Source organism: Puntigrus tetrazona, chromosome 9 (assembly GCF_018831695.1).
Source record: "Puntigrus tetrazona isolate hp1 chromosome 9, ASM1883169v1, whole genome shotgun sequence".
NCBI lineage: Eukaryota > Metazoa > Chordata > Actinopteri > Cypriniformes > Cyprinidae > Puntigrus > Puntigrus tetrazona.
In genome coordinates this window covers 16203389-16229250 of record NC_056707.1, presented here as the reverse complement: position 1 = coordinate 16229250, position 25862 = coordinate 16203389, and the positions used below count along the sequence as shown (strand labels likewise).

Here is a 25862-nt window from a genome sequence, read left to right as displayed (position 1 = left end):
TCGTTTATGCTTGCGTTTACTATACAGATGAATCCCAGGCAGTGGGGCCAGATCTCAGAGAGTGCCAAAGACCTGGTGCGCCGTATGCTGATGCTGGACCCTGCAGAGAGGATCACAGTGTATGAAGCTCTCAACCACCCCTGGCTCAAGGTATCAACAGTACTCAAGAAACATCTGCTTATCAGATCTTAATGATGTTTCATTCATGTATTAATCTGATTGCTTAATAAAAAAAATAAAAAAAAATTTGAGGATTTTACATGTAGGAATTTAGATGTTAATGAGATGAATAAGCACCATTTGAAGTGTACATTTCATTTAAGGAGAGAGACCGCTATTCCTACAAGATCCACCTTCCTGAGACTGTCGAGCAGCTGAGGAAATTCAATGCCAGGAGGAAACTAAAAGTAATCAGCACTTTATAGTCTGCGTATTGCTTTAGCATCTGCTCTCGTGCACAACATGAATGTTTTGTCGCGTAAACTAAAGGGCACAGGCGACAGGAACTTAAAGCACATTAGTTGATTGATATCTATGGTTTGACAGGGTGCAGTGCTTGCAGCAGTCTCCAGTCACAAGTTCAACTCTTTCTATGGGGACCCACCTGAAGAACTGCCTGACTTCTCTGAGGACCCTACTTCATCAGGTACTACAGCAACCAGCAGAGATCAGCTGCCAGCCACTCTGTCTTCCTGAAGAGATGCTTTTTGCAATTTGTAGACTCTTATGTGAGAGTGTTTTGGTTACCTTGATGTTATCTTTCTGACATACAGAAAAAGATTAAGCTTGTTAGTAGTGTGCTAAGACAAGCATCACAGTCAGCATGGCCCACAATTCATTCTGCTGCAGAAAAGAATGGTCCCTGGCAGGCAAAAAAATTGACCAAAAAAATCACATACAATCAAGAGAATGTTTGTTTCTCATATAATCTGTGGTAACTTTCCCTTTTTCTCACAACTGTTAACACGGATTTAATAAGTCACAATTTTTAACATAGCCTTTAATATACATGCTCTCAGAAAAATAGGTACAAAGCTGTCTCTGGGCCGAGACCAAAAGCTAAAAGATGCATCTTTTTACATTATTAACCCCTAACTGCTACCTATTAGTACTTTAAAGTGCCATATGACAGGTTACCGCCCCAGTGACAGTTTTGTAATTGTTTTTTAATATAATTTGAATGTGCATTTGTGAGCAGTTCTACACAACGTTCTCTGATTGCTTTAAGAGTGTGGTTGAATCCTATCTCTTTTCACATCACAATCATCTCCGTTTTGTTAAATTATACTTGTTGCTTGTTTCTATGCTGGCCACCCTGCAGGACTACTAGCAGCGGAAAGTAGGTGTCCCTGTCTGTCCCCTTACAGACTTAAGTGTTTGCCTGCTTCTTTGAAATCAACTTAGTGTTTTCCTGGCTATTTAAAGGTCACAGTGTGTGGTCAATTGTGTTTGTTTGTACATGTAAAGGGGCTGTGTCACAAGTGCTTGACAGTTTGGAGGAAATCCATGCTCTGACGGACTGCAGTGAGAAAGACCTGGACTTTCTACACAGCGTCTTCCAGGACCATCACCTCCACACATTGCTTGATGTAAGAGGCTATATACAGGCACACGCACACATACATACTCATGTCTGTTTGACATCCTTCACAGATCGATGCTGCTATATTTATATACTATATTTATACGACATGCTCAAACTGGTGAGCTGGGCTACACATGCATATGGTGTTTAGCCACACTATTACATTGTGAAGTGGCACATTCGACAACTTGTTGAAACCAATCTGCCAAACAAAATTTAGTTGCTTTTTATACTCTATTTTTTATTACTATGACCTCTTATATGTCAAAAGATCAAGATAATTTTGGTTTCTCAGTTGATGACCCCAGAATCTGATGTGTTAAGATGCTGAAGAAGAACTGAGAAGAAAAAAATGTCACTTTTTTTCTTTTGCAACCTTCAACCTAGTCTCAGTCTTGGACCATATACAGACTTTCTGATGCATATTGCACACAAAAATGACATTCCTATCTGATTAAATTGTATTTACACAGTTTCTGGGGATATCAGGTTGTGCAAGTTGCTAGATAGATTTGAAAGAGCTGACATTTTCTATTTGTTTTTTTACCATTTATATTACTTTTTTTCTTATTGTTTTCAAAGACAGTAAGGCAAAGCAACAGCTGTAGAGGGGCAGGTTGTAGGAAAAAAGTAAGAGGGAAGAGGGAACAACCGCACTCACTTAAGCATAGACTATTGACCAATGTTTCAGTAGCCTTTTTCAAGGTATGAAAATAATGTATGAATAAAAAAATGTAATTTTATAAAATATTTAATAAAAAAACATAATAACACTGTTCAAGACAAATCCCAAACTGAGTAATCATTTATCATACACTACATTATAATGTGGTGAAGCCTGAAGCCTGCAGTTTGGTTTTAGGTCACCTTTGATGAAGATTTTGATCCACTATAAATGTTAAAGTATAAATGTTAGCCATAGCTAACATAAGGGTTTTTTTCTGTTTACCACAGCTGATCATAAAAAATGTCAGTAGACCAATTTCTGAATTTTCAGTATCATCTTTTTTGTCTATTTTAGAGCTTAATAGACTTTCATTCATTGTTCTTTGTTCATTCATTGCGTCTTTCAATGCGTGTCACACGACCCATGAGTCTTTCTGTATTATGGCGTTTAATGTTTTTTGTCTGTGTGAATAAGTGCAGCTGTGGGTTCTCCCCACTTTCTCTATGTCTGTGCGTGCGTGTACCATGGCCTCTATAGAGATTTAGAGAGGCATACAGCTCGGTACAATCCAGTGTGGATGATGGGGCCTGTCTCCATAGCCACAGGCCAGAGGAAAGCAGAGAGGAGAGCACGCCCCTTATGCCAGTGCTCTGTGGGTAAGATTATCACCAGGAGGCTATGAATGCACGTCTGGCCATTGAGAACTCAACTCCAATCCTGAATAGGGAGGGAAACAATAGCACCTATTGTCATAGATGCATTTTCACTCTTGCTGCTCCAGCAGTGTCTGTCTATCAGAAGAGCTGTTCCAGACTTTGCCATCTTCTGCATACAAGCTCTGTATGTAACTCTACCTTCACGAAACAGGATAGATAGGTTCATTTTGCCTGGAGTTTAACTTCGGTTGGTTTTAACTGGTTGTTTTTTCTTCGTGGTAAGTAACCTTGTGTTTTCTTTAGAAAGCATGTTGCTTGTTGCTGGAGGTGGAGCAATTTTTCACTTCACGTTACCCTGAAATATCTGTTCTGTTTTTGTTATGCTGTGAAATGGAGATTAATATATGTAAAGAACTGATGCCCTGTGCAAAGCATTCACAAAAAGTGCGCCATGCGTGATTTATAGATATGTGAACATGGCAGCTTTCTTGAGACATTGTATGTCTTCGAAAGTACCACATATGAAAGGATGTGGTTTTCTAGATCATTAATATTCAAATAAATCATGACACGCCACACCTAAGTGGCATCTAGAGAAAAAAAAACCCTGAAATACTGAAAAAAGCATATGGTAATAAGTTGATGAAAACTGTTGAGAACTGCATTTCACATCACTGAATAAAAATGTTTTTAATTTTTCAATTTTTAATGAGATTTTTTTATGATTAACATTTTGCAGGAGAAGCTATAACCCAGCTGTTCAGTTATGATGTCAGTTTATTGACTCTGAACAAAAGGAACAGTGTTTGTGCAATGTTAATGTTTGTGTGCACTTCTTATTGATTCTCCTTTACTCAAGAAGCAACGATTGATTTAAAAGGATCTTGATCTGTTTTTGCATGCTGCAGTGTTTTTAAGAGAGCAAAGAAATGATTCTTCATTAATCTATTCTCCTTTTTTAGCTGTATGACAAGATAAACACCAAGTCTTCACCACAAATCAGGAATCCTTCTAGTGACGCAGTTCAGAGAGCCAAAGAGGTGAGTGCAGGCTGCAGTTTCAGAAAGATGTCTTTGTAGTACATTTTGAGGGCGGCATAAAGAGTTTCTAGCATAATTTGAATTGAACTTCACTGTAGTTTTCGTCTTCTACGAGGAATGCTTGTTTTGTTTTGTTTAGTTTTTTTTTTAAAGCTCTCTTTCAGAAAAAAAATGTAATGTGATCTCTCTTTTCAATTTCTTTAAAAAAAAAGTATGTTGATGTGATTCAAAACTGAATTAGGCAACGTTTTGTTGGTTTGTCTTTTCTTATATCTTGGATGTTAATTCAGAAATGACATTTCAAAATACTTAAATGTGATGAATGTTTGATGCGTGTTGTCAATTTAAACTACTATTCTGTCTAGTCTGTGTTTGCATTTTAATGCAGGATGTTCAGAAAAGACTCACTGCATGACGTACTCACTCCTTTGCTTTTCTAGATACAGAATTTCCTCACTGCATATTTCTGTCTTGGTTTTAACTTCTGCTCTGTCACGGTAGTTTAATGCTCTTTTTTTTTAAGAATTAGTCATCTATAAAATAGGAAGTGCATAAAATTTTCATATCTGAAAGCTAATTACATGCAACAAAAACACATGGGATGTGTATTTATTAACGGTCATTAGTTTCTTTTTTTTTACTCAGCACTGTCTCTGTTCATATCTGTTTTCTTTTTTAGAAAGCAGACATTCATGTGATTTTATATAGTTTAACAGAAAACCTCAAACAGAGGTCTGTTTTGTACTCAATGCCTCTAAGAATTTTAAGCTCAGTTTACGATTTATGTGACATTTACAGATCCCTAGTGGTCTATTGCTTGTGTGAACACATGCCTGTTTTTTTTTTCCTGGTGAATTAGAATGCATTTCAACCAGCTGCAGTTAGAAAGCCGCATTAACAAGTGAATGTGTTTGTTTGCTTTTACCTACATGAGTAGATTAGAAAAAATCTAGAATAACATAATGACTGTGTGGTGTTGGACAAAGCAGCTCTTTTATCGCCGTGTGGAAAATTATCATTGAGAGCACAGACTGACATGTCACTTGTCAGGTTACATAAAATTACATTTTGAAGTGAAAATGCCTTTAGTTTGGTGAGCTTATCGGTCTGTATGTTTGATGACTATCTGTGTGCTCTTACCTTAGTGTTGCCTCTCTCTCTCTCTCTCTCTCTCTCTCTCTCTCTCTCTCTCTCTCTCTCTCTCTCTCTCTCTCTCTCTCTCTCTCTCTCTCTCTCTCTCTCTCTCTCTCTCTCTCTCTCTCTCTCTCTCTCTCTCTCTCTCTCTCTCTCTCTCTCTCTCTCTCTCTCTCTCTCTCTCTCTCTCTCTCTCTCTCTCTCTCATTTGCCTAGAGACCAGTTAAAATTCTCACTTATAACACAAATAGACAGTAATTAGTTATTCTAATGGTTATGTTTGTCTTTAACAATAAATTAAAATATTAATTAATCCCCATTTACTGTAACTTTACAAACTTCCTTGACTTAAAAGACATCTAGAATTTCTCATAAACGAGTCTATTTTATAAATGTATGTTACTGATCTCATTGCAAAAAATCCATGTATATGTATATAATTTATTTATTTATAAAAAAACCCTCAAACATCTGTAAAACAACATGTTCTCTGGATACACATGTCAAACTTCTTCATTTACGTCTGTGTAAAACTCACCCCTCAATCTGCAAGCTTGCATTCATTTTTAAATGGAAACAAAACTACTTTCATTCAATCATAATTTGATAAGCAATATTAACTGCAGTTTTAAGAAGGGATAAAATCCTTCACTAGTCATAGTGCATTTTTTCTTAAAGTTGTTTTACATTTACTTAAAGATAGTGAATCAAATCTAATAATGCAATCACATCAACAGAAGCATTCTGAGTTTTTTGAACATGTCAACAAATCCTAACTTGGTGCGTCAGATAAACTTGATCAAACAAATGTAAAGTTCCCATAAAGGGGTGAAAGTAATTTAATTTTGAAACCATCTGCATACTCTTAAGATAAAAATAGCAATATTCAAATTAGTTTTGATGGTTGCTTCTGGTTTTGACCCCTCTAAAAACAAGTCCGTCTCAGTCACAAGTCACACAACCTATAAAGCTCAACCATTTCCTTTAGTATTGCACATCAAAAAGGAACTCAGGCCTGCTGGTGATTAAAGAGCTGTGCTCTCGAATAACCCTCCTTGGCCTCTTGCTTGTGATCACTGGCAATGGTGAAATGTTTAAGGATTATCCTCTTTGTATTGCTTAGAGCCAGCGGGGCGGAAACTAACCCATCACCTCTCACTGTTTTCCCTGAGAGACTCATACTTGCGGAGGCGGCATAGTGGCTAACTAAAAAAATCAGCCTTCGACTCTGCTGCTTCTTACACAGACTATATGTATCAAATGTTATAAAACTTTCCTGTGTGTGTCTCTCATGCTAAGACCTCCACCGAAGACGGGTCGAGCACGGCTTTGAAACATCTGGAATATGTAAGCTGCAGACATTTTCCCAATCTTATGTCCACTTATATTTTTTGTCCCACTTTTGTAGAACTTGTGGAAATTTCTAGGATTCTTGTAAATGTCTGAGCTTTACATTTAGTGATTTTGACTGGCAGTGAGGGGCTGCCAGGTGGGTTTGACCATTGATTAGAGCTCATTAGAGATGATTAGTGTGGTTCAAAAGACGCCCAGGATCCGGCGCTCAGCAGCATTCAGCGGGGAGTTGTGACATATCTGCAGTACTGTGCCAAATCACCCCCTCCCGCCTGACCCGTTCCACCCCGCCAATGGAAAGGCCAAATGAGCCCAGACAGCAGTGCTGATTGGTCACATGGGGTCTAAGGGTCATGCCAGAAATGTTTGCGCGTGTGTGTCTTTTCTGATATATGATGTGTGGGGTCTCAGCAGTCCAGCTCAAAGTTGCGTTGCAGTGTACGAGATTAAAAAGCAACAGCTTTATTTGAAGATTTGAATATCGAGGACAGCCTGAGGAAAAGCCTGATGACTCTGTCTGTCTGTAGGTACTGGAGGAGATTTCATGCTACCCAGAGAATGCAGACGTTAAAGAACTGAGACGGATTCTAACCCAGCCCCATTTCATGGTGAGTGGCAGCACAGTGCCAAGTTCTGTTGTTAATCTCTTTACAGTATAACTTAGTCAAAATAAAACCAAAATGAACCCTATTGACCTAATGCACGTCCTTGTTGTGAATTTTTAATTTGTGCATATTATTCCTTGTAATATTTCATCAAATGTTATACCTTGTTTTTTGTACGAAACATATTTTTATGTTAACGCTATTTGTTTTGGCTGTTTGATAAATAGCCAAGTATCTGCTTAAGCATTGTTTTACTTTGAAACTGGTTACGTTAAGGTATGAATTGCCCACTTTTCTCCATCTAATCGATTCCATCTGTAACTTTTAGTATACTGTTATAAATACACTAAAGTGTTTTTTTTGTTGTTTTTTTTATTAGTGCTTTCAATCAGCAACAACATAATAAACTAAATAAAAATACTAAGGACATTTCTAATTTTTCAAGTAATAAATGCTGTTGTTTTTAACTTTCTGTTCATCAAAGAATCCTGAAAAAAATGTCTCATTGTTTGTTTTGAAAACTATCTTTGAGAGCTTAATTAGAGCACTTGTACTTATTTGTGAGGCTTTATTACTTGAATTTATCTATTTAAGATGTTGTCAGTGATCTTGGTGTTTCCCCATCTCAGACTTTGCATTGCTTTTTTGTAATGCTCTTCTATAATCAATGAGGTGTTTGTTAGTCATCTGTGTTTTTTTGTGTTCTTATCAGTGGCACAGACAACCTCATGACAGATGCCCTTTGCTCTGAACTGGCTGTTTGTCAATAAGGTTGATCTAGGTGCTTAGTTGATTAAAGAGACCACACTTTTGGTGTCTGTTATTAATTTTAGGGGTTCAAACTTTAATATGGCATAATTGTAAAGGTTTAGCTTTCAGTCAGATGTGATAGTGAGGGTTAAAATTGTTTGCAAGATTAAAAGTAGAAAGTTGGAAAATATTATTATTAAGTGTGGGAGTCAAATAGTGTTGAGTGGAAGTAAATAAAATGATCTCTGGCATGATCCACAAGGGACTTGTTTGGGGGCTTTTTGCATTATTTTTTACTTCCACTTGAACTGGGGATTTACTACAGAACTGAGAGAAATAAAGAGGGAAGGAGTTAAAAAGGTGCTCATGCATGAGAAAACAAGACTGGGGTGATGTCAGCCTCACTAACTCTAAATGTCAGGTCCAGAGTGGGGGGGATGTGGGGCAGAAAAGGAAGGAGGTACCAGCAGGTACTAGCTGTTGAATTCCAACATGACATCCCCCTTGATGCTTTTCTCACACTCATTGCACACAAGATAGTAGTATGAGATGAGATGGTGAGAAAAAGTATTTAATGTTACTGAAGTCTATTACATGTGATTTTAAGGAAGGCAGGCATCATCATAAAGCATTGTAATAAATTACACTTTGCACTAACATTTGAAAGATTGCATATTTATTTATTTATTAAGAAATTAATGCTTCTATGGGTTTTATAGGTTTTATAACATAGATTAAAAGGTGAGTAAATACTTCTACATTGATTAAAAATATATAATTTTCAAGTAAATGCTGTTCTTTAAAACTTTGTTCATTAAAGAATTCTTAAAAATGTGACCTTTCGCCTAAAAATATATTTAACTTTCCCCATCAGCATTTTTTTTAAGTTTTCCAGCCACCACCAGCATTTTTCATAATTTTCAGCTGCATTTGACAGCCTTCAAAATATTTTCAGCTATGAATATATGAACAAATAATATATTTTATTCTGTCTTAATGTGTTCATGTTTTATCACCCCAGAATGCAGATAGGTACAATATTTTTGGCAAAAAACTGTTTTTTTTTTGGTAGACCCAGAAAGTCTTGTAACTCACTCTTACTGTAGTATACCTAGAACACGGATTAATATAAAATCTTGTCTTTTATCATATTATGAGATATTAGTTTTTAATGTATTTTTGAGGATATAAATGCAGCATTGGTGCAAATAACTTACAGAAATCAAACTTTCCCACAGTAGTTCAAACTTGATGTTATTTGCACAGCTTGATGCTTTGATTTGTTACTGAAGCTTTTTATGTGTGTGTGAGAGAGAGACTGTATCTAACTCTTTATCACTCTCTTTCAGGCCTTGCTTCAGACTCATGATGTTGTGGCACATGAGGTATACAGTGACGAGGCACTGAGGGTCACCCCACCCCCCACATCACCATATCTCAACGGAGACTCACCTGAAAGCACAAACGGAGACATGGACATAGAGAACGTTACAAGAGTACGCCTGGTTCAGTTCCAGAAGAACACGGATGAACCAATGGTATTTCACACCTTTCCTGTATATATATATACATACACATATACAGGTTTGTTGAGTGAAATGGTGGGGTTTTGCTAAATGTGAGCCAAAATCATCACAAATAAAACAATCAAGGACTTAAACTACTTCAGTCTGTGTGCACTGAATTTATTTAATACACAATTTGAGCTATTGAGATAAATTAACAATTAACATTTTTTAAGATTCACCTGTGTATGCGTGTGTGTATGCGTGTGTGTATGCGTGTGTGTATGCGTGTGTGTGTGTGTACATTTGTATATAAGGCTGCATAGCATGAACACGACAACTGTGTTTTTGTGGTCCACTTTTTTTAAAGTGTGCAAATATAAGTCATATCCTGTGCTGTGAGGCTTGGCACACATCTTGTAACCCGGAGCTGAGATGGTGCTATCGATAACGCTCTCATAGTGGCTACAATTTATGTCCACTTGTTAGTCAAACTTCCTAAAAGCTTCGTTCTCATCACTGTGTTTAAACTAGTTTGTGGGCACTGTTTCAGGGTATCACGTTGAAAATGAATGACTTGAACCATTGCATCGTGGCAAGAATAATGCATGGAGGAATGATCCACAGACAAGGTACATGCACCAGTTGGTTTTTCCTTTAGAACTTCAACCAACACTGCTCCTTCCTATCTTCCTGTCTTTCCTATATATCTCCTGTATCTTCATAAACACATGAGGAACTAAAAGGAAAAAGATGCCACCCGTATTCACGTGGCAAGCTTGAGGGCTTGTGCTGCCCCCTGTGATGGCCACATTGCACAATCTCCTATAACTTGACAGAAACACAATACTGACGTATGAGTCTTACCTACGTCACACTCAAACACCATCAACAAGTATCTCCCACATGCATGCAAGTGGCACAAGCTTAAATTAAATCTCATGCAGTTCAAGTTTTCAGTTTAAAATGGTTGTAAGACTAGTGATGTGTTTTGACCCATGTAACATGTTGTTTTGCCAAAAATCAGGAACTTTGCATGTCGGAGACGAGATCCGGGAGATCAACGGCATAAGTGTAGCAAATCAAACGGTGGAGCAGCTTCAAAAGATGCTTGTGAGTAGGACTTAGTGTATTTTCATCTTAAAAGTTACAATATGTTTGACTATATAGACATAATCTAGTAAAAGTGCCCGTTTTTAATCATTTTGTTTTTCTGCTAACAGCGGGAAATGAGAGGCAGCATCACCTTTAAGATTGTGCCAAGCTACCGCACACAACAATCGTCCTGTGAGGTAATGGCCTCTGTGGCACTGTGCTCTTTCTCTGCCAGTCTCCTCTTTCTGCAGCGCTGTGGTTTGCCTCCCTGGCCTGTTGTGGCCTTTTGTGGTGGGGTTTGATTGCCGTGGATTCTTGTGTGACTAACTGCCTGCCTGATGGCTGCGTGTTAATGCTTTTTTTCCCCAAAAGCCTCCATCCTGCCGGACCAAAAGGCCTGGCTCAGACACTACCGCACACCAATTTCACAACCAAGATACCGGAACCCGTTCTTACATATAACCAGTGTTGAGGAAAGTTTAGATGTACGATGTAACAATGCTCATAGACAGTGTTGCAGCATTATTAAAGTATGCCTGTACCGTGCTGGTTACAGAAATACATTTTTCATAACACTCCCCAGCCACATCAAACAACTGAGAGGATGTTGAATTTAAAGCGGGCAGATTTCCTTCACACAGTAAATCTCTCAAGGAAGATTGTTTACATTTAGGCTCCCCCTTCTGGCGGGAAGCTACAGTGCACTCTGATGATCAAAACATGTCTGCTTTGGCATCTGTAACATTATCATTCTTTTAAAATGTCTATTTAATAACTTTAATCTCAAGCAAATCTTTTGGTTTCCCTTACATGATGTCCCTAATTTCTTACCGCAGTGTTGGCTAGTGTCCGTTTGCTCTGCTGTTTCGCTGACCTTTATATCTTATTACAGAAAGAATCCCCCTCCACCTCCAGACAGTCCCCTGCTAATGGCCATTCCAGCATTAACAGTTCTATCTTGGTAAGGATCCCAGGCAACCTCAAATAACGACCCCCTTCCCACCCCCAACAATCTCCTAATGTTGTTTGTGATTATTTCACCCCGTTTTTGCAATCATACCCTCTTAATTTGCAACAAATGTTGTTAAATTTGTGTAATGTCCAGTTTTATGGTTTTGTTTTGTTTATACAGTTTGTTTGTATATATTTCACTAGAATATTTTGACCTCCTCGATAAGCACAAATGCAAAGACTGAACAAGACAGCGCCTAACATCCATCAGACATAGTTTCCGTTATCTCAGTTCAAAAATTGGTGTGCTCTGTGCTGCTATAGCTCACTCACTCTGAATGCCAGTGTGAACACTGTACAGTGGACGTGGAATCTTCCGTCACATTTTTTTTTGTTAGTATTAGTGATGTTTTGTGGCTGACAGCAAGCACAATGTTTAGGCCAAACTCGGTAAAGGCATGCAAAGGTTTCCGAGCATAAATAAAAAGCATGCATACTTCTAACAAAATGCAGTGAGATATACATTGAGCACTACATTGGGGGTGGGCGATAAAGAATTTGGCATGATAAATCAATATGAAAAGCCAAATAATATAAATTTTGAGTATTGTGTTGGGTACTTAGTGGTTAGGAATGGGGCTCCGCAAAGCCTTGTCCCTTTTAGCTACGCTTATGCTGTCAAACTTTCCTACTAGTTAAGTTTACAAAAGTATATATGAATACATTCTTTAAAATATTCTAATTAATCAGTAAACTATAAATATTTATTAAAAAAATAATTTAAAAAAATGCTTTAAAATATATGATTGCATTTTCCTGATTTTAACTCTATATACTTGTTTACATAATTTTTCAGTCAAATTAAACTCTGTAAAATATGTATTTTAATTGGCCAAAATTTCAAATAAAGTTTCTAATATCGCCCACCCCTGCTATAGACCCAGTGGGACTCACTTGGTGTTCCTCATAGAGGGGGGGGTTTAGTCTCTACCTCATGAACATGCTTGAATGGAGTGTGGTGCTGAAGCTGCTTGCTTGCTCCTTGCTTTCTTGTGTGCTGCTGTTCTGAGATTTACCCTCAACAGCCCTTTTTTTTTTTTAACACATGCATACACCCAAAATGAAGTAACTTTTGTGGAGGTAGCTTTGTCCCCAGTGGTTTTAAGCAGATTTTTAATGTTTTGTTTAATGTATATTTCTTTTAATTGTTATCGTTATTAATTGTTATTTAATTGTTTCATGAGTCCATGTCTGTCTTTACCTATATAAATGGTCAGTCTCTCTTTCACTGCTGGGCTTTGCTTTGCAGGATTTGCCATCAACCATCCAGCCAAAAGGACGCCAGGTGAATAGAGCATCCATCAGTTTTATGACGAGCACTTTTCCACACTGCTTTTGTGCTTGAGATTGAATGAACAATTTAGTGATTCACTGCTGTTAACATCCTGCTTTCTTTATCAGTACTAACGCCATTCACCTTTCACCATCAGACAGACTTGGTTGTAGTGTTATTGTATTGCCCTTACTCAATCACAGCAACTAGACTGTAAATGCAGAGGTCTTGTTATTTATGCTGTTTTTAAAAGTTGACCTCAATTTCAAGGGAGTATCATTTTAGCATTCATTTTTAGACTTACAGATGTTATTTTATGCGTTTAACTAGTTGAAAAAATATAAAGAACACTATTTAGTAGTTTTCTTTTAGACCATTTTAGACTTTTAGCTTGGGTTAAAATATTTAAAGTGTAACGGATTGGTGCGTCTGTCTTATCTTACCTCATGCAGTCTCATGCTTTTCTAGTTGCCCTTGGTTACAGAGTGGTGTGTGTTTCCTCTCACATCCCATCTAGATTACCCTGCAAAATAACCAAGCTGAGAAAACGCGGAATCAGAGAGCCCATTACAATGTGTTCTAATCTCTAGCACTTGCCTTTAAGCACTGTGTCCTAATAGGATGAGAGGTAGAAAGGGAGGCATACAATCAGCAGAGGGCGCCATCTGCCAGCACAGGTCCATCAGTGTTGGCTGAAGTGCATCACTGAAATCTGCTATGTTATGTGATGAGAACAGAGTGATGTGACTGACATCTCCACCCTGCTTTGTTCCTTATTATCAACCCATATCTTTTCTGAACGTTAGCTTTTATAGCTGCATTCTTCATCTCGCCAACCCCAATAACAGTGTCGTACTAATGCCACCACAGTGCCGTGATATTGCATGATGTTTGTAATACTCTCATGCCCTAGATCTCCAGACCTCCAATCAAGGATAAATTTTCCATCAAGGTAAGATTTTAAAGAATGAGCCCAATCCACTGCTCTGTTGTGTAACCATTTAAGTCCAAATGTAGCAAGGACTCGAAAACAATTACATCATCAGTGCGAATCTTTTGAAAATATAACGTTAAGCTTGATTTTTGCAGTGTTTATACTTAAAGGCCCCTTTCAGTCAATTCAGTGCAATTTATTTTTAATCCAGGAGTCACACACCACTCTACCCTCAGACTGCAGTTCAGTACTCTACTGTTCTTAATGTACATCAAGGACTCATAGCTCACTCTCATACATACTTACATGCATCATCTGTTTGCCAACATGCTCAGTTTTCATACCGTGCTGCTTTAGCCAAGCATGCCTATCATCTCAACCGAAACCTAATCTCCACTTGCACCTTGACCTCCTCTTGTACCCTGACCTCCCTCTAGCAGTCAGTCCTTTCCTGTGCTGTGTCTGTGCCACTGTAGGGCTTTTCTGACTTCGACCGATTATGTCTTTTCTCAGATCTATGTACGGGCACAGTTCGAGTATGATCCGGTGAAAGATGACCTCATCCCCTGTAAAGAGGCTGGGATTCGCTTCAGGGTGGGTGACATAATCCAGATTATCAACAAAGATGACCATAACTGGTGGCAAGGCAAGCTGGAAAACACCAAGAATGGCACAGCAGGACTGATTCCCTCACCTGAACTTCAAGAGTGGTAAGTTAGGTTCTTTCGTAGAGCAGAATGCCCTTTTCAATCATTTCTTTTGTTTGTACGATGAAAACCAGAAGATTGTGATTTGCTGCTGAGGGTAGAGGAAAAGAACATTCAGTACAATTCAAGTCCCTCGCAATACGATTTAAAAGCACTCGAAGATGTGCTCTCATCAATGCCAGCAGATATGCTGCAAACCAACCACATGTTCATCTAATTGTTTCTTTTGTTTGTTTTGTTCTAGGCGGGTGGCCTGTATAGCCATGGAGAAAACCAAGCAAGAACAGCAGGCAAGCTGTACTTGGTTTGGCAAGAAAAAAAAGCAGTACAAAGACAAATACCTAGCAAAGCACAACGCAGGTAGAGTTTCCATTGGGCTTTCTCCACCTTCCCTCTCTCTTCAGAAAGACAATTCCTTATTGGAAAACTAATTAGTAATCTTTATGTAAGCAAAAGTAAAATTGAATAGGCTTCTAACACTTTGGCATCACAAAAAATAGCGGCTCTCAGGGAGATGTAAACAACTATTGATTAATGTTATAGTAACATGAATAAAGTAGAATGGGTTTCGATTTAATTTGACTTTACAAGTTTTGTATTCAAGTTGAAATTGCAGTCTTGAAATTACACACTATTAAAAAAAAGAGTATGTGATGCTGGTGTTTGAATGAATGAAAAACCTTCTTTTTAAGTATCATTTGTTTACTACACAAACATATTAGTAACAGGTTTAGCATATTTAGATAAATCCATTAGTGTCAAATATATCAAGCAAAAAAATTATTAATAAAAAAGAGGCTCATGAAAGATCTGCTTAATACAATGACCTGGTAAATTATTCTCTTTGTTGACGATCAGATACAAGAATTGACTCTTTGTTTGTTTGTTTTAAATACAACATCACTGTTGTGAGATACTCATATGATCAGAAGCACAAGAAAACACTATGCTGTTGATGACTATTGCTAACTCAGAACAGGAGGTGCATTGTCAGGAAGAATGCATATATGTCTTTTTTACATCAGTGAGCATCTATAATTAGTATTATGTTTATATTAGTTCCTGCTTTTCAGAGACAGCAGACTTTTAGCCTCATGGGATGGTTATCAGCAGATGTTGATAGAAATGTCATTATTGAATGATTCAGGCTGTAGGGAGTGTCTCTGTGTGGTAGGTATGGGCAGGTAACAGGGCCCAGTGCTGTCTGGCTCAAATAACCCGAGGTCCTGACTGCAGCATTTCCACAAATAGCAGAGTGACTTGTGCCAATACGTAGCCAAGTAGCTGTGTGTCTGATTCTGCCTGCTATTCCCTGACCAAACTGTCCCTTAAGGCTCTTTCATTTTGCTTCAAGCACCAAAGGGGCTCATTAAAGCCAGCCACAGTGGAAACCTGGGTCGTTATTGCTGATGAGCACACCTGCATATACATACCACTATGCAACAAGTGTTTATGTGTGTGTTTTCACTGGGGATGCAAAGGCCATAAGTGAGATGCCCATGTTTTTCATAAAAGTGTATGGTTGCTAGTAAAGGGCCAGGGAAGAGAAAAAGAGAGAATCTTTCTATGGGATGCTCATATGTCATGTCCTCATAATGGCTTCAGGTCTAAGCCAACACACAGACACATGCACTGAAGATGCACCTGTGCATGTGTCCTCCTCTTGCTCTCAGATATACTGTGACTGAAGGCAAATTTTATGACCTCTGTATAAATCGATCCTGACATTATGAAAGGCAGCAATTACATGATCTCATTAGAAGCATGGTGAACCCCGCCGCTTTTAACATCTTATATAAGAGAGTCATTTAGGTCCTGCTTCAGTCTGCAGTACTAGCTATCACAGGGTCAGGTTACTACCTTCAAAAACTCAGGATGTTAAACGACGCCATCGTTACTTCTTGTCAAGATCTCCCCAGTGGTGTGGAATAGTTTAAAGATGAGCTTCCCAAAAGGTGGATTTGTTAGTTCAGACTGTAGGGACTTGACAGTGACTCCACTGAATCATAAAGCCAGAAACTCTAATGCTAATTAGACTCTTGCTAATAAATGCTGTTTTTTTAGCTTTCTGATTTTAAACAATCCTATCACTTTTTATGACAAAATGACAAAATAATAAGAATGTTTCCTGGCCACTAATTCGGTATATTCGAATGACTTCCTAAAGAATCTTCTGATTTTTAATTGTTTAAATATTTCACTGTATTATTGTTTTAACATTTTTAAACAAACAAATTAAGCCTTGGTGAGCATACGAGCCATCTTTCAAAAACTTTTAAAACCGACCCCCAACTTTTGAATGGTAATGCATGCTTAGGATTCATAGTGTTGCAATGTGTTTTGGGGAAATGTAATGATTAGGTTTGTTTTATCATTGTTGTAATGGCAAAGTAATTTGTTTAATTCGATATATATTATAAATATTTCACTTCTTTCCCCCCCTCAACACTACACTCACTGGTACATCTGCTAGTACCTTTTGCCTTAATTCTTAGTGGTATAGATTCAGCACTTGTCTTATTTGGTTAGGTTTGTCTTTAAGGTCAGCTAGTGTCATGGCAGTTGTTTTGAACACCATTATATTGAAAAATTTGAAGTTGTCCAAAAAAATATGTTGACCAAGCATTGAACTTTGCATTCGCCATTCTACTTGCATCAAATGTTTCTGGCCTAAGGAGTCCCGACGGTGGATCTGATCAGATCTGGGCCGCTGAAATCACAGTGTTCTCTGAACACCCAATCACTTAGGTGATCAAATAGGCCGTGTTGAGCACAGCCCCCTCAGCCATCAACGGCGGGGAGCGCAGATCAGACATAATCCCTCCTGAGCCCAGTGCCCCACTTTGCAGAGTCTGATTTGAGCTCACTCAGCCAGTGAGGCAGGAAATGGGACTCTTTGGGGTATTACAGCCTTTTTTCAGGTCTCGTCCAAATTCCTCCAGGATTGTTTAATTGTATGAAACTGTTTTGATTTTCTGGGGTTTGTCTAAGGCAAGGAGCTTTGTTACAGTTGGGCTTTTCCAGCTGTAATGTGTGGGTTCAGATCAGGTTAGCAAGGGAAATAGGAAGCATATGGTTGGGGATTTTCCAATAGGAAGCAGTTGATAAGGACTTGTCTTTAACAAGGAGAATGTCATCTTTACAAGATGAAAAAAACATTGCACCAACAGGCTTATAAAGAAAATAGAACTTTATTTAAAGACGTGAGCATCTAAAGGAATCTCTCAGTTATGTGTGAAAGCAGAAGGGGGTCAGTTGTGGCTTAGCTCAATGTGTGTACGATTTTGATGTCCTGGTAAACTCTCGCTTTACTCTGTTCCATCCTAGTAATTTCAGCATTGACACACATTATCTAATCCACTTTTCATTGTATCATTAAAAACCTACTAGATTATGTTTGTTTTTATTGTCTCAGACAGGTTCATTCACTTTTCTTGTTTCTTACAATGCAAAAAGTAACTCTAAAAACTTTTTAATGTTTAAAAAAATTTAATCAAGCACCACTACCAACTTGAAAAGATTAGATTTAGACAAAATGAAAGATTTAAGAATTGAACCCTTTCATTCATTCCACAAAACGTTGGTCATAGGTTTGTTTCTTTAGCACCAAAGCAGTATAATGGAGACTAATTCTAAATGATCTTCTGAAATTAAAGACTGGAGTAATATCTGCCCAAGAATTCAGCTTTGCCATCACAGAAATGCATTTTATTTAAAAATGTATTATTATTTCACAATATTTATTTGATCAAATAAATTTAGCCTTGGTGCTCTGTGCTCATTAGAGACTTTATTCAAAAACTAAATCTTACAGACCCAAAATAAATGGTGGTGTACAGGTAAGAAACCACCCTCTAGTAACCATATAGGAAGGAGAGCTATAATTGTTCAGAGCAATGGTGGAGTTGTGTCAGCAAGTAGAGATTTTGCTTTGTTTAAACTCTGGTAGACATGACTGTCAGTGCCATTTGTTAAGAGTAGTTTGATCTTTGGGTTTGTGTTACAAGTTTAGTTGAATTCAGTGGATTATCTAAGAATAGGTTATTACCACTTGATTATATATATATATATATATATATATATATATATATATATATATATATATATATATATATATATATATATATATATATGTCTGCATATGTCATAATGTATAGCATTGCTGTAATAGAACATTACTCATACTGTGACCGTAAATTATAATACCATGGCAGATTATCAGGAAAACCTCTTAATTTCACACTTTAATTGCAGCTTTCAGATTCCAGCCTTGATATGCAAGTGCATTGCTGTGAATGTCAGAGGCATGTTTCATTGTTCAGAGCAGCGACGTCTCGCACGCTCTGAAAGTGCCCCATCTAGAGCAGCCCGAGCTCACGGATGGCCATCATGTCTCTGTGCTTCGAACATCACAGCTTTGGGCGTGCTTGTTGTTGTGTTTGTTTACTGATGTTCTGTTAACTGAGCCATATCTCAATGACCCCCCTCCCCTGTCCATTTTACATGCTGTCTATCTTCCAATGGCCTCTGTGCATGTAAGTAACTGTGTTGCTGTGGCATACAGCCTTTGTGCTTAATTCTCTCTTTCTCTGTCTGTCTGTGTCTCACTCGGCGCCCTTGTTGTGGTGATGTTCTTAATCCTGAAACCATCTTTGCCTATTAGGAGCCTCCATGTTTCTCAATCAACAGAACAGATCTTTCTGAGTGTGTGTTTTAATGTTTGTGCGGTATTGGTGGTTTATTTTGTTGTCTTGTGCTTAGGTTTTTTTTAGTTTGTTTCTCAGTTTGTTTTTAAGTCTGTATTCTCTGAACCCTGTGCACCTGATCCACAACACAACATGAGGCTTCTGTGTGTGCAGATCCATTAAACATCCTACATGTATAGAGCTGCATACTCAAGGTCATGAGAAAGAGGTGCATGAATCATTTAAGGCATCTATTCAGAGACGTAGATGAGTGCTGGAATCACATTTCACGTGGAAATGACACAGATGGCTCACGTTTCCCACTGCCAAGTCAGCTCACCGTCTCCTGCACACACCAATGCCGTCTCCCCCGCATACACACTGCAGCCAGTTCTACTCATTATGCAACCGAAATACTGTGGCTTAGTGATATAGTTTTGTGGAAGTTTACAATAGCACTGAATGATACTTTGTCCTTCAACGCAGTCGTATTTCTGAGAAATCATTATTTTAGCCCATCAGATGTTTTCTCATTTTTATGATAGCATTACTAGTGACGGCATCTGACTGTGAAAATAAACGGGTGTCTTTTGATAATGGGCAGGATTTTCGTTCTGCTTTTTTAGTGTCTAAAAAAAACGGCAAAACTATAGAACTACAGAAGCAGTCCATGCAACAATCTTGGCTTTGTGTGATGACTGAAATAATAATTGATAATCTTCATCTCAGATGTAACTCTCAATTCTCCTCTGCACATTCACTATAAATGATGTCAGTTAAATACACTTCTGTTCAAAAGTTAGGGGTCAGTGAGATATATTAAAAAGATTTCTGAAGTACTGGCTGATAAAATAGAAAGCAGTCTTTTTAAATGATCATTTTCACAATGATACTGTTTTACTGTATTTTATACAAATAAATGCAGCCTTGATGAATGTAAGACTTATTTAAAAAATGTATTAAAAAAATCTTATAGATTCCAAAAAACACAAAACTGTAAAATTAAACAACTTAAATGCTACAAGTAAATTTAAGGATAGTTACGCTATAATATACAGTGTTAACAAGTGTTATTAAATTTGTAATGTTTTTAAAGGGTTACTCCTTCCCTAAAATTAAAATCTTACCCCCATGTCATACCAATCCTTTAATATGTAAGATGTTTTTAATGAAAACCAGGAGACTTTTGACTCGATGACATGTCATGTAAATTACACAGTCATGGATCCAGTAAAGTATGAAAAAAACAAACAATAGTCCATCTGTCATCAGTGGTTCGATCTATATTTTATGAAGCAATGGGAATACTTTGTACGGAAGAAAAATAAAACTAATGACTTATTCAAACATTTCATCTCCTCTGTTTCTCTGCCTCTCCTTAGCACCATATTTTCTTTGCGTACAAAAAGTATTCTCATTGCTTCATAAAATAGAGATTGATCCACCGATGGGAGATGTTCTGTTTTGACAAAGTCTGTCAGACTTTTTTGAACATTGACAGTTTTCATTACTTGGCAGTCAATGCGACTCCCGCTTTTTATCCAAAATATCTTAAAATGTTTTCCGAAAGGTGGGTTTGAAATTTGATTAATGACAAAATGTACATTTTGGGCTGGAGTAAGCCTTTAAAGATTAACTGTGCATCAGATGATGGCAGTGGTAATGTAAAAATAAAGGATATGTACATGCATATCTCCAGGTTTGACATCTGTGACAAGTTTGGAAATGCAGAAATGCCAAGTGTGAGCGGCTGGGATGTGTTTTCTCAGCTCGGCTTCTGTGCTGCATTTGAACACACTGATACATGAAGCCACTCTGCTGCAGTGAAGATTGAATGTCAGTAAGACACAGTATCAAATCCCCCATCAGGCCCTGACCATTACATAAGCAGCCAAAACACATGCAGAGTCCTCATAGTCCCAATGAAAACAGAGAACAAACCCAAAAATGTCCCCCTTTTCCATTGTAAGATTCCACTTTTTCTTTTTTCTTTTTTTGAGTCTAATGACAACAACCTGTTTTTATTTAAGATCAATCCCTCCCTACCATTAAATAACAATCTTGTGTTTTTTGTTTTAGTGTTTGATCAACTAGATCTGGTCACGTATGAGGAAGTAGTGAAGTTGCCGGCATTCAAGAGAAAAACATTAGTTTTACTAGGTGCGTATGTAGATCTCGGTTTAAACCCACATCTTACCTTTTGTTAGTTGTCTCTTACGTGTGTGGTTTGTTGTCGACTGGCAGGTGCTCACGGTGTTGGCCGAAGACACATCAAGAACACACTCATCACCAAACACCCAGACAGATTTGCTTATCCCATTCCACGTAAGAAACATTCCCAAATCACTACTGCCTCTAACAGTCCACACGATTGCTCAGGCGATAACCTCAAACTCATTTCTGCCCCAAAAGACACAACCAGACCTCCAAAGAAAGACGAAGAGAACGGCAAGAATTATTTCTTTGTATCCCACGACCAAATGATGCAGGACATCTCCAACAACGATTACCTGGAATACGGCAGCCACGAGGACGCCATGTATGGCACGCGGTTGGAGACGATACGCAAGATTCATGAGCAGGGACTCGTAGCCATACTGGATGTAGAGCCACAGGTGAACCTTTAACTGCCCTCTGCCTATGGTTACTTATTCATGAGAGACAAAGACAGTTGAACATTAACTTTGTAGGTCTTTCCTGCTATGCAGCTTTGGCATTGCATACGAAATATTTTCTGCTTAAGTTGAAGAGCGTAAAATTTATTATAACTTTATTGTTTATGCAAAGAAAACTATGATGGGGAGGCTTAAAGTATCCCTATTGTGGGTTATAAAAAGGTTTATATCTTGGTTTTGAGAGTCTCAAACTACAGGTTGTCATGCAGGCAAAATCAAGTAACTTTCACTTTCTTATAATATCCAACGACTCTCAAATGATCTGTTTAACAATTCATTTTTCAAAACTCTTCCAGTGATTGGTCGATTTAATTTAAAGCAGTGTTTGTGAGTTTTTAACACTTCAAGAGAGGCGCCTAGTGGCAAAGAATGAATTAGCGTTTTCATTCTGAAACAATGCAAAAAGACCAAAAAAAAAGTGGGCGGGCAGTAGTCAACATGAAACGGCTTGGGACCCGGAAAAACAGAAAAACTAGACTTTTCAATAATTCAGAGTCGACTCCTTTTTTTGAGAGACAATAACTTTCAGATTTAAATCTTTGCAGGTTACTTTCATTCACTTAGAGTGTTAGACACTGCGTGAAAACTCTTTTCAAAAATCCATAATAGTGGCACTTTAAAGTCAGTTAGCCATTGCTTAGAATGAATTAAGATATATTTTACACTGTCAGCTTCATAGTGCTTTAGATATTTAATCTGTATTGATATTTTCAATAGTTTTTGGTTTAACAAGCAATATGCTCAGCTCAGTGAAATTGTTCAAAATTGTGATAGTGTGCTAAAAGAAAGCTGACATAAGTGATTGCATTTAACACCATATCTCAAATATATTAAAACGCTGATGTGGCATAGGAAATGTACTGCAATAACTGAGTCTTGTGTTCAAATGTTCTCAGGCACTGAAGGTTTTACGGACAGCTGAATTTGCGCCCTATGTGGTTTTCATTGCTGCACCGACCATCACTCCCGGCATGAACGAGGTGAGATCAGGAGTTCTCCATACACCACGGCATGTCAGATCACTCTGCCTGACTTCTCTTCCTTCTTTCATTCAGCTACACCTTTCTCTAGCCACTCTTTCTTTATTTTTGCATGCACCTTTTTGGCATGTTTTTTTAATTTCTTCTACCTTTACTCACATCCTACTCAGCTTCCCAGATGGTGCAGGAAGCTGCCTGTGAGTATAACAGGAAGTCAATTAAATCCTAGCACCTACAAAGCTCTACCCAAAAAAGTTTGTTTATGACCTTTATGACTGAGGCCAATTGGACAGATGACTATTTTAAAAATACCCTGATCTACGTCTTAGTACTTTTTACCATTTAAAAGTTTGGGTTCAGTATTAGTTTAAAATGTTTTAATTTTAGTTAAAACATTTTTAATTCATTTCATTCAGTTTTTTTAAAGAAATTACATTTTTTTTTCAACAAGGATGACCCTAAACTTTTGAGGAAATTGACCCTAAACTATATTATATATATATATATATATATATATATATATATATATATATATATATATATATATATATATATATATATATATGGGTAGTTGACCAATAAAAATTGGGCTGTGACCTATAGTGTGACGTATCAAAAATGTAGGGGAAAAACACAAATAACATGAGAATTACCTAAATAACATGATTAATTAAATAAAAAATTGGTAAGTTTTTTGATCACACCATAGGACGACACATTGATACGTCAACTACCCATATACACTAGTACCATCCTTCCACTAGTACCTACCTCTCCCATCCTTCGTTTATATTTTCGGGATCATAAATGAAATTGTCTTACACAGGCACATCGTTTTTTCGAAAGTTCCTTTTTTCCCCTCTCGTCTTGTCTTTTACTTACTCTTCTTCTTTCACGTTGCAGGACGAGTCATTACAGAGGCTGCAGAAGGAGTCTGAGATCCTCCAGAAGACATATGCACACTATTTTGACCAAACCATCATAAATAATGAGATTGACGAGACTATTCGGCTCCTGGAGGAAGCCATAGACCTGGTTTGCACCACGGCCCAGTGGGTTCCAGTGTCCTGGGTCTACTAAAACAACAAACCCATCAACCTGTAACCTTACACCCTTCATAACCTCACACTCTGCGGTGCATCTCTGCAAGAAGGAAAAAAACTTGCAACTTTCCCATGATGCAAACAGAAACCCACCTCTGACGTTTAACAACAACATCGATGTACCTGCAGTGAGCCCAGTCTTGGCCCTTCACAAACTACCTAGACGTAGTGTTGTATTAATGAAAAAAAATCAATAAAATAAATTACTAAATATTGTCATGTCTATATAGCTAGGAGGCAACATTTTGTAGACGTTTGATTTAAAGAGACAGTATCCTACATGGCGCATTTTCCTGAAAGGAATATTTTTGTAGTTTTTCGGCACATTTTTCTGTTTGCACCAGACTGAAAGTGCGGTATTCCATCTGTCCAGCCGTCCATTAACTCAGCCATCATACATAATCCCACATTATCCATGCGGCAGAGCCCAGCTGCTTTAGCACAACCCTGCGATTCAGCTTTCAGCCGTTTCGTTTCGGGGGGGTTTTTTTTGTTTTTTTTGCCTTGTTTTTCCCCATTTCACCCTCATTTACACGTGGATACTGTCTCTCTAAAGACGTACATAAATGTTTTAGAGATTTGAATGAGATCTCATGCATGTGAACATTCACGGGCGTCCATGCTGTCAGTGTTAGCTGTGTTCAGACCGTCACCCACAGCAGAAAACATTCCATTCTTCTGGATGAACACATTCAAACAGGTGGAGCCGGTGACGAAGAGACGAGAGAGAGAGAAAAAAAAAAAAAAAAAAAGACCTATGCACATCCCTTGCATTTTGGCAACTTTGTAAACAGTTTATTTTTACCAATCATGTAGTAAAATGTGTTTGTAAATGGTCTAAATTTTTATTTGTTGTAAGACTAAGGGGTTCAGGATGAAATGTCGTTTGAGAGTATTAATGTCGAATCAGAAATCTCATTTTTATTCCGTGCAGTTGTTTGAAGTAGAGGTGCGTCTGCGAGGCGAAAAGACAACACGTCTGTTCATCTGAATGATTCTGTACATGACAAACTGTTTACTCAAACTGCCCTGTGTAAATGGCTCTACCGATGACAGAGCAGTTCTTCGGTATGAGCGTGTTTTTTTTTTTCCTTTTTAAATATATTTCCTTTTATGTGGTGAAGATGTCCTCTGTGTCTTCTGCTCTGTGTTGCTCGTCCAGCTCTTTCGCTCTGCCTCTCTATGCGAGTTGGCGGAGATGGGCCAATGGAAAACTTTTGGTTCCTCATTTGCCGTTTTGTTTTTCCGGATTTTTCCCAGCAGCTGTGGTAGGTCAGGTCCTGCCCGCTCGGCTCTGCGTGACTGCAGTCGGGATCAGTGCCCAGTTATGTGTCTGAGAGTGATGCATAGTGTGTGTGTTTGTCTGACCGGTGGTGCTGTGTGTCTGAAGTATTTCTGTATGCAATAGAAACTGAAAGCTAGGGTGCTGCTGCATGTGTAAACGTTCACTTTAAGTGAAGTCTCTTACATTCACCAAGGCTGCATTTATGTCATTAAAATAAATATGTGAAATATTACAATTTAAAGTAGCTTTATTTTAATACTTTTAAACGTTAAATATTTCTTTAGATTTGATGATAAAGATTAGCAATATTATCAATGTAAAAATATCAGCATTTTTGTGTATACGTTAACGAACCGAAAACTCAGAAGAACAGTTAATCTTAAATATAAATATTTTTGTGACACTATGAATGTCATTACTGTCAAAATTTAATGCATCCTTGCTGAATAAAATAAAAATAAAATAAAAAAAACTGTACACTAGTGTATTCTGGTACTCTCATATAAATATAAACGTTCATATATATATATATATATATATATATATATATATATATATATATATATATATATATATATATAAGAAGCAGGATTTATTTATGTTGTAATCCAAGAAGGCACAACTAAAGGGCACTTGGCATCACCTTCCTCCAGCAGGGTCGGTGTATGCTGTCTTGAGTTTTCTCCTGCTCACTAACAAACTGTGTCATAATCAAGAACACAGTACATCGAGTTCAAATTCTACTTTCCCAGTTGATGAAATATACAGACGAATGACACATTTTACCTCCAGAACCCTGATTGGCACAGATACAGAGGC

General features: G+C 37.7%; 1 protein-coding gene across 6 annotated transcripts in view; it reads left to right on the top strand.

The window, feature by feature from the left end:
* Positions 1 to 25278, top strand: part of LOC122351999 (peripheral plasma membrane protein CASK-like) — a 96485-nt gene extending 71207 nt beyond the window's left edge. The window contains exons 8-29 of one of the 6 annotated variants that reach the window (XM_043249455.1): positions 28 to 150; positions 324 to 407; positions 547 to 646; positions 1322 to 1339; positions 1468 to 1589; positions 3871 to 3948; positions 6382 to 6429; positions 6963 to 7043; positions 9140 to 9328; positions 9849 to 9927; positions 10323 to 10408; positions 10519 to 10587; positions 11283 to 11351; positions 12651 to 12686; positions 13588 to 13626; positions 14122 to 14318; positions 14560 to 14675; positions 21095 to 21160; positions 21245 to 21325; positions 21413 to 21615; positions 22572 to 22655; positions 23559 to 25278. In XM_043249455.1, coding sequence (XP_043105390.1) covers positions 28 to 150; positions 324 to 407; positions 547 to 646; positions 1322 to 1339; positions 1468 to 1589; positions 3871 to 3948; positions 6382 to 6429; positions 6963 to 7043; positions 9140 to 9328; positions 9849 to 9927; positions 10323 to 10408; positions 10519 to 10587; positions 11283 to 11351; positions 12651 to 12686; positions 13588 to 13626; positions 14122 to 14318; positions 14560 to 14675; positions 21095 to 21160; positions 21245 to 21325; positions 21413 to 21615; positions 22572 to 22655; positions 23559 to 23735 — 2145 coding nt within the window. In that variant the 3' untranslated portion in view covers positions 23736 to 25278. Of the gene's footprint in view, positions 1 to 27; positions 151 to 323; positions 408 to 546; positions 647 to 1321; positions 1340 to 1467; positions 1590 to 3870; positions 3949 to 6381; positions 6430 to 6962; positions 7044 to 9139; positions 9329 to 9848; positions 9928 to 10322; positions 10409 to 10518; positions 10588 to 11282; positions 11352 to 12650; positions 12687 to 13587; positions 13627 to 14121; positions 14319 to 14559; positions 14676 to 21079; positions 21161 to 21244; positions 21326 to 21412; positions 21616 to 22571; positions 22656 to 23558 lie in introns of all 6 variants that reach the window. The other 5 variants (XM_043249457.1, XM_043249456.1, XM_043249458.1 and 2 more) reach the window with 5 other exon arrangements.
* The last annotated feature ends 584 nt before the right edge of the window (positions 25279 to 25862 follow it).